The 8,818-nt window shown below is 46.3% G+C and overlaps 1 protein-coding gene across 1 annotated transcript in view; it reads left to right on the top strand.

The window, feature by feature from the left end:
- pcyt2 (phosphate cytidylyltransferase 2, ethanolamine) overlaps nucleotides 1-8,818 on the top strand; it is a 31,146-nt gene that overhangs the window by 7,211 nt on the left and 15,117 nt on the right. The window contains 6 exon segments of the mRNA XM_070440554.1: nucleotides 3,607-3,695; nucleotides 5,910-6,071; nucleotides 6,562-6,716; nucleotides 6,981-7,022; nucleotides 7,973-8,008; nucleotides 8,010-8,112. Coding sequence (XP_070296655.1) covers nucleotides 3,614-3,695; nucleotides 5,910-6,071; nucleotides 6,562-6,716; nucleotides 6,981-7,022; nucleotides 7,973-8,008; nucleotides 8,010-8,112 — 580 coding nt within the window. The 5' untranslated portion in view covers nucleotides 3,607-3,613.

The following is an 8,818-nucleotide window of genomic DNA, read 5'->3' as shown; positions in this document are numbered from 1 at the left end:
TAGGACCTAGCTGGTGTTATGTCAAACACTCTTGTGCTATGTGGGTGTCTGTCTGCTAGCTGACCTTGCACACTACTTAATATTTCATCACGGCTGGGATCCTCTGGTGATTCCTACCCTGCTAAAAAAAAACAGGAACAGCATCACCCAGGCCAAGGCCACCTTCAAGCCCACTAGCGTTCCTGGTTACACTGTCGCCAAGGGCAGGCAAGCAGACAGGCAGATAGACGGCAGATAGACAGTACAGTGCAGGGAGCCATGGAATCAAGCCTAGGATGGCAGGGCCTCTCTCTACAAGCCATAGGTCTCTTATGTACCGCTAAGTCTTTGTCTCAGTCTACTTACACAGACACACACACACACACACACACACACACACACACACACACACACACACACACACACACACACACTTCACTTCTGGCCCGACCAGCCACACTCAGTAGTCACATTAAGCCCCTATTTAGAATAAACATGTGGATTCCATTCCACAGCTCTAACAGACAGTGTGAACAAAACGTCTGAAACAGTCAGGGACGGCTTATGCTGTTCAGTCATCACACACAAAACAATGTCCTTTTGGTCGCGCCATACAACGTGTTCATTTAACATTCAATACCGTTGATAACTGACTTGCCTAGTTAAATAAAGGTTAAATAAATAGACAATAAAAATTGCTTTTTAGAACAGCCACGTGGGAAAGAAAGCTGATAAAAAAGTGATAACATGAAGCGGTCCATCTTGAAAGTTCACTTAAGGGCACAAGGAAGTAGGAACACGAGCAGTCTGCAGTGTATAGTGATACGACCGCGTCACACCATGGTTCAGGGGTTCACTGTGTCATCASTGCCCCTTAGACAGGCAGGCTACTRAGCAYCYTGAGATTCTCTTACTGCTCTGGGCTGGACATCTCTAACGCGTGACAGCTCTATTTTGATGACGTTTTATAGKAGCGATAGCAATCAGGTCATGTACAGTAGTTGTAAATGGTTTATGACTGATTTGATCCACTTTTATGACCAGTCAAATTACTACAGTTGATGTACCATTAACACACATTTTATTGACACAATACACTGGCGATAAGAATTCTCCAGGTTTCAACTTTCTCTCTAATACTTTACTGTAGGCGATGTGCCTTCATGTCAAGTGCCTCTATAACACAGGTTACATGACTACAAATGTGCCATTCCAGTTCCGCTATAACCTGCTACTGAGGAGACTATGATGTCATTTGCCACATAATGGAAGTTATAGCCCTCAAATTCAACTCAACTTGGAAGCCAGTTCCACTGCTTTTTCCCATTTCCCCCCTCTAACCAGAGACTGATTTAGACCTGGGACACCAGGTGGGTGGAATAATGATCAGGTAGAACAGAACGAGCAGGCTCCAGACCTCGTAGGGTAAGATTTGAATACCCCTAGCGGGGGTAGGGAATGGAATGGGGAAAGGAATAAATCCAAAAGAAGGTCACAGGACTAGAGGTCGACCGATTAATTAGGGCCGATTTCAAGTTTTCATAACAATCGGTAACAGCCTTTTTGGACACGATTATGGCCGATTACATCGCAATCCAGAGGAAACAGCGTGGCAAGCTGACCACCTGTTACGCGAGGTCAGCGTCAAAAGGACCTTGTGTCTGCAAGGAACCAAGGTAAGTTGCTAGCTAGTATTAAACTTATTTTATAAAAAACAATCAATCTTCACATAATCACTAGTTAACTCACATGGGTGATGATATTATAGGTTAACTAACTTGTCCTGCGTTGCATATAATCAATGCGGTGCCTGTTAATTTATCATCGAATCACAGCCTACTTCAACTTCGCCAAACGGGTGAGGATTTAACAAAGGCGCATTGCCGAAGAAAGCACAATTGTTGCACAAATGTACCTAACCATAAACACAATGCCTTTCTTAAAATCAATACACAGACGTATATTTTTTAAACCTGCATATTTAGTTAAAAGAAATTCATGTTAGCAGGCAATATTAACTAGGGATATTGTGTTACTTCTCTTGCGTTCAGTGCAAGCAGAGTCAGAGTATTTGCAACAGTTTGAGCCGCCTGGCTCGTTGAGAACTGTGAACTAATTTGCCAGAATTGTACATAATTATGATATAACATTGAAGGTTGTGCAATGTACAGCAATATTTAGACTTAGGGTTGCCACCTGTTCGATAAAATACGGAACGGTTCTGTAAAGAATAAACGTTTTGTTTTTTAAATGATAGTTCCCAGATTTGACCATATTAATGACCAAAGGCTCGTATTTCTGTGTTTATTATATTATAATTAAGTCTATGATTTGATATTTGATAGAGCAGTCTGACTGAGCCGTGGTAGGCAGAAGCAGGCTCGTAAGCATTCATTCAAACAGCACTTTCCTGCGTTTGCCAGCAGCTCTTAGCAACGCTTGAAGCACAGCGCTGTTTATGACTTCAAGCCTATCAACTCCCGAGATTAGGCTGGCAGTACTAAAGTGCCTATAAGAACATCCAATAGTCAAAGGTATATGAAATACAAATGGTATAGAGAGAAATTAATTCCTATAATAACTACAACCTAAAACTTCTTAACTGGGAATATTGAACCACCAGCTTTCATATGTTCTCATGTTCTGAGCAAGGAACTTAAACGTTAGCTTTTTTACATGGCACATATTGCGCGTTTACCTTTCTTCTCCAACACTGTGTTTTTGCATTATTTAAACCAAATTGAACATGTGTCAAAAATAGAAAAATAGAACATAGACTGCCCACCCTAGTCACACCCTGGCCTAACCAAAATAGAGAATAAAAAGCCTCTCTATAGCCAGGGCGTGACAATTTTATTTATGTATTATATTAAGTTAAAATGAAAGTGTTCATTGTTAATTGTCATTATTACAAATATATATATAAAAAAAAATGGACAATTAATCGATATCGGCTTTTTTTGGTCCTCCAATAATCGGTATCTGTATCAGCGTTGAAAAATCATAATTGGTCGACCTCTACACAGGACAACAACGTCCTGTCATCTATAGTACCCATTATGACAAGCTTCATTGTATCTAATACCATGGTTCATAATGTTTATGACTGACTATGACAGATGGTATAATGTCTTATGTAGCTGTTATAAAGGCTTTATGAATCCATACATCAGGGGGCCGACAGTATAGCATTACCACTTGCTGTGCTAATTCTCACTGTACCTGTACCTCAACCACCACTGAGTGAGGAGCRGGAACAGACACCAAACSACTGCAGGGCCTGTCATGTCAGCAGTTTGASTGATAGCAGGCTAATGCTAATGTCCACCTGTTAGTCATCACCGTGKTAGATTACTCTGTACCAYTCTGGGCTYTAATCTAATCAGCTACAGATGGAGMGRTCAGTGCTCGTCTCCATGGCTACTGTGGATGTAGTGACTCTGTTTCTCTGACTGTTAGTTTGGTGGTACTAGATGTACATTATGGACAGGTTTCCCAGAACCAGATTAAGCCTACTCCTATTTTACAAAACATTCTCAGTCCAGGAATAGGCTTAATCTGCGTCTTGGAAACTGACCCTATGAATGCTCCCTAGTATTAACTGTGGCTTTGTTATCCTTCCTCTAGCTATGACATGGTCCATTATGGTCACTCCAACCAGCTGCGGCAGGCCAAGGCCATGGGAGATTACCTCATCGTTGGAGTACACACAGACGGTAAGAGCTTCAGGGTTGGGGTTCCAGTCCCAGCATGCAACAGGGYAGCCTCCATCACACCAGGGCTGGGGTTCAAGTCCCAGCATGCAACAGGAGAGCCTCCATCACACCAGGGTTGGGGTTCCAGTCCCAGCATGCAACAGGGGAGCCTCCATCACACCAGGGTTGTGGTTCCAGTCCCAGCATGCAACAGGAGAGCCTCCATCACACCAGGGTTGGGGTTCCAGTCCCAGCATGCAACAGGAGAGTCTCCATCATACCAGGGGTTGTATTCATTAAGCACTGAACGTAAGAAAATGGATGGAAACAGGGAGAGTTACCTGGACCAATACCAGGCGTTACCTTGTCCAATAAAAATTGTTAATTTCCGTTGTGGGCCCTAAGAATGTGGCCCTGAACTCCATGGAATAACCACCACCTCCCAATCCCCTCAGACGCCCAGACCCAGCATAGTGACCTCATCCTTTCAGCCCTCAACTGCCACTACCAGTCCCCCATTACATCTCCTACCCCAACCAAGACCCCAACCAGACCTGACCTGCATCACCTCAACGCAGAGCCAACACCCCCCAAACACACACACACACCAAAGCATCTCCCACCAGACCCTATCTCCTTCCTCCTTCTCTCCCAAACCCTTCAGCCTGACATGGGGAGGTGTCGGGCGGCCAGCCTCCCACTGCTTTAATAACTCATCACCATCAGACACCAGGGTTGTGTTCATTAGGCACCAAATTAATAAAAACAGACTGAAACAAGGATGGACTACCTGGATGGACTACCTGTTTTCATTGCGTTTCCTAATGTACACGAGCCACTTGTGTGCTGTAAGATCTTGCAACTGTTTGACAGTAGTAACACAGGGCCCAAACAGTGGCTGGGACACAACAACACATCACAGCCTCCCATGGCACACTAGGGCACTCTGACACTGGGACCGACAGACACACTGACACGGGCGCCATGTCAGTGTTTACCATAACCAGAACTACATGGCTTACCTCAAACAATAGAGCCTCACACCACTGTGGTCTGTCAGGGACAAAGGAGCACATAGATAGTAGGCTATAACTCTCTATCACAGAGAGAGAGAGAGAGAGAAGAGAGAGAGAGAGAGAAGAGAGAGAGAGAGAGGGGAGAGGTGTGAGAGGAGAGAGGTGTGAGAGAGAGAGAGAGAGAGAGAGAGAGAGGGGGGGGAGGAGAGAGGTGTGAGAGAGAGAGGTGAGAGGCGTGATAATGGATTATCTCTGCTACATTGTGGATAATGTACTGTACAGTCAGTGTAAAACTATTATACAGCTGGTCATGTATTTCTCTCCATCCCCCTATACCCCCCCCCTTAGGTTTATAACAGACAAGGTCATTGTCACATCCAGTTTTGATGACTTTGCAAACAGATATACACAGACTGTAAAGCCCTTGTTATACCCACATTGATCATTTCTAGCCTGGACCCAGATCTGTTTGTGCTGCAAGCCAACTTCTATGGRAAGGCATGCCGGTGAGCACAGGGGTTAATTTGGCAGACAACACAAACAGTTCTGGGACCAGGCTGGATTATTTCACTTTATTGAAATAAATTCACAGTCAACCAAGTGTTGGCGGTKATACAGTATATCCCTGTGTTGTACACACTTTGTTATTGTTTGAGTCCATCACACTATCTACTGTAGCAGCCTGGTGGTCCAGTCTTTTGATGCTCTAGCCTACTATTTTCTTTCTTCGTTGTCATGCCAATGGTTGACAACAACATGACAGTTGGCTACAGCGCATGCAGTATAGCAGGGTTTCCCAAACTCGGTCCTGGGTCCCCCCTGGGTGCACGTTTTTGTCCCAGCACTACACAGCTGATTCAGATAATCAACTCATCATCAAGCTTTGATTATTTGAATCAGCTGTGTGTGTGTGGGGGATCTAAATGTGGACTGGAACTGATCACAGGACACTTGTTAAAGGGATAGTTCACTCAACTCATTTCATCATCATCACAGCTTTTTCTCTGTACTGAAAGTGCTCTATCTTGAACACTTAACTGCTGATATGGACACTTTTTGGGGGATCATATTAACAGTGTTCTAATGAACAAAATACTAAAAGATGAAGTCTCCCTTTAATYCCAGGTGAAAACACTCTCTACAGCTATTAGCTTCTGGTGGTCGGTGTGTTTTGATGAATATCAGTGACCATTAGTAATAATACCTCCTCACCCTGTAGGTGAGATCTCACAGCACAAGGGTCCCCCGGTCTTCACCCAGGCTGAACGATACAAGATGGTGAGAGCCATCAAGTGGGTGGATGAGATAGTGGAGGGAGCGCCATACGTCACCACACTGGAGACCCTGGACAAGTACACCAGTGACTTCTGCATCCACGGAGGTAAGGAGGGAGCGGGAGGTAAGGAGGGAGCGGGAGGTAAGGGGGTGCGGGAGGTAAGGGGGTGCGGGAGGTAAGGGGGTGCGGGAGGTAAGGGTGGAGCGGGAGGTAAGGGGGTGCGGGAGGTAAGGGTGGCGGGAGGTAAGGGGCCGGGAGGTAAGGGGCGGGGAGGTAGGGGGCCGGGAGTAGGGGGCCGGGAGGTAAGGGGGGCCGGGAGGTAAGGGGGCGGGAAGGTGGGAGGTAAGGGGGCCTGACTGAGACCGATTTGTAACTTTTTTTAAAGGAGAACAGGGACTCGTCCTCCTTCCATATTTCTGTGTTTATTTAGACAGTTGAGAATGTACATTCCAGGCTACAGTGGTACAGTGGTACAGTGGTACAGTGGTACAGTGGTACAGTGGTACAGTGGTACAGTGGCAGAACAGTGGCAGAGGTGGGATTCCATCATGTTGGGATGATGTCAGAAAACTAACCACCAGTTGTCCTACCTTAGATGACATCACTCTGACGGTGGACGGTAAGGACACGTATGCGGAGGTGAAGAGAGAGGGCCGGTACCGGGAGTGTAGACGCACCCAGGGGGTCTCCACCACAGACCTGGTGGGCCGCATGCTGCTCATGACTAAAACCCACCACAGTAATAACATTGTGAGTACCACACACAGAGTGCACACTGACCCCAGTCARCGTAGTGTGTGTGCTTACAGCAGGGGAYGCRGCTGAGGGGAGGACAGTTCATAATAAAGGTTGGAACGGAGCAGAATGCTATTAAACACATTCCATTGATTCTGCTCCAGCCCATCCTCCCCAATAAAGGTGCCACCAACCTCCTGTGGCTTACACTGTTGTAATCGCAGAAATCACACAGGACTGACCTCAAGAAAAKCRCTCTCTTCCTCTGTCGGTTTACAGGACAACTCAGACTACCAGCAGCACACGGACAACTTTGGGAAGGTAAATATTACTATTCAAATATATTCTGAAGAGGAAGTGGAGATGACAAAACTCTTTTTTGTGGATTATTCTGAACACAAGGGGGCGCAATTCCACTGCTCAGTACAACCATGGTGTGCTGTACATCTCAGTGAAAATAGTACCGTAGTGTATTCAGATGGAATGTTCAGAAAGTTAAGTCCGATTTTATTTTTTAACAAAACGTCTCTTTGGAACACCCACGTGAGCCTGCTTTCTGAGGAGTTACTTCCTCAGGCTTTCCAACTACTATGAGATGGCTGGGTTTCTGAGGAGTTACTTCCTCAGGTTTTCCAACTACTATGAGACCGGCTGGGTTTCTGAGGAGTTACTTCCTCAGGTTTCCAACTACTATGAGATGGCTGGGTTTTCTGAGGAGTTACTTCCTCAGGTTTCCAACTACTATGAGATGGCTGGGTTTCTGAGGAGTTACTTCCTCAGCTTTCCAACTACTATGAGATGGCTGGGTTTCTGAGGAGTTACTTCCTCAGGCTTTCCAACTACTATGAGATGGCTGGGTTTCTGAGGAGTTACTTCTCAGCTTTCCAACTACTATGAGATGGCTGGGTTTCTGAGGAGTTTACTTCCTCAGCTTTCCAACTACTATGAGATGGCTGGGTTTCTGAGGAGTTACTTCCTCAGGCTTTCCAACTACTATGAGATGGCTGGGTTTCTGAGGAGTTACTTCCTCAGGTTTCCAACTACTATGAGATGGCTGGGTTTCTGAGAGTACTCTCAGGTTTCCAACTACTATGAGATGGCTGGTTCTGAGGTTAGGTTTAGAACTGGCCCTTCCCCTCTCTCTCCTCCCTCCATGTTCTCCCAGGGTCCTAAGGGCCACAGTCTATGGACAGGAGTTGGGATAGGTTTATATTAGGTTTGTGTTAGGTTAGGTTAGGGGTTATGACTATAATAGTGTCTTGTCTCCCCAGGGTCCTAAGGGCCACAGTCCATGGACAGGAGTGTCCACAGTTCCTCCAGACTTCCCAGAAGATCATCCAGTTTGCCTCAGGACAGGAGGCCCAACCTGGGGACACCATCATCTATGTAGCCGGGGCCTTCGACCTCTTCCGTATCCTTATGTACCGCTGTGTCTGTGAGAGAGACCGAGACAAAGGGTGGTTGTGTGTCTGTGAGAGACCGAGACAAAGGGTGGTTGTGTGTCCTGTGAGAGAAGACTGAGACAAAGGGTGGTTGTTGTGTCTGTGAGAGACCGACAAAGGGTGGTTTGTGTGTCTGTGAGAGAGACCGAGAACAAAGGGTGGTTGTGTGTCTGTGAGAGAGACAGAGGCAAAGGGTGGTTGTGTGTCTGTGAGAGAGACCGAGAAAGGGTGGTTGTGTGTCTGTGAGAGAGACCGAGACAAAGGGTGGTTGTGTGTCTGTGAGAGAGACTGGAGGCAAAGGGTTGTTTTTGTGTCTGTGAGAAGAGACACGAGACAAAAGGGTGGTTGTGTGTCTGTGAGAGAGACCCGAGGCAGAAGGGTGGTTGTGTGGTCTGTGAGAGAGACCGAGACAAAGGGTGGTTGTGTGTCTGTGAGAGAGACCGAGAAAGGGTGGTTGTGTGTCCTGTGAGAGAGACCGAGACAAAGGGTGGTTGTGTGTCCTGTGAGAGAGACAAAGGGTGGTTTGTGTGTCTGTGAGAGAGACCGAGACAAAAGGGTGGTTGTGTGTCTGTGAGAGAGACCGAGACAAAGGGTGGTTGTGTGTCTGTGAGAGAGACAAAGGGTGGTTGTGTGTCTGTGAGAAGAGAACAAGGGTGGTTGTTGGTGTCTGTGAGA

Source organism: Salvelinus sp. IW2-2015, unplaced genomic scaffold, assembly GCF_002910315.2.
Source record: "Salvelinus sp. IW2-2015 unplaced genomic scaffold, ASM291031v2 Un_scaffold2650, whole genome shotgun sequence".
Classification (NCBI taxonomy): domain Eukaryota; kingdom Metazoa; phylum Chordata; class Actinopteri; order Salmoniformes; family Salmonidae; genus Salvelinus; species Salvelinus sp. IW2-2015.
This window is presented reverse-complemented; position numbering and strand designations above follow the sequence as displayed.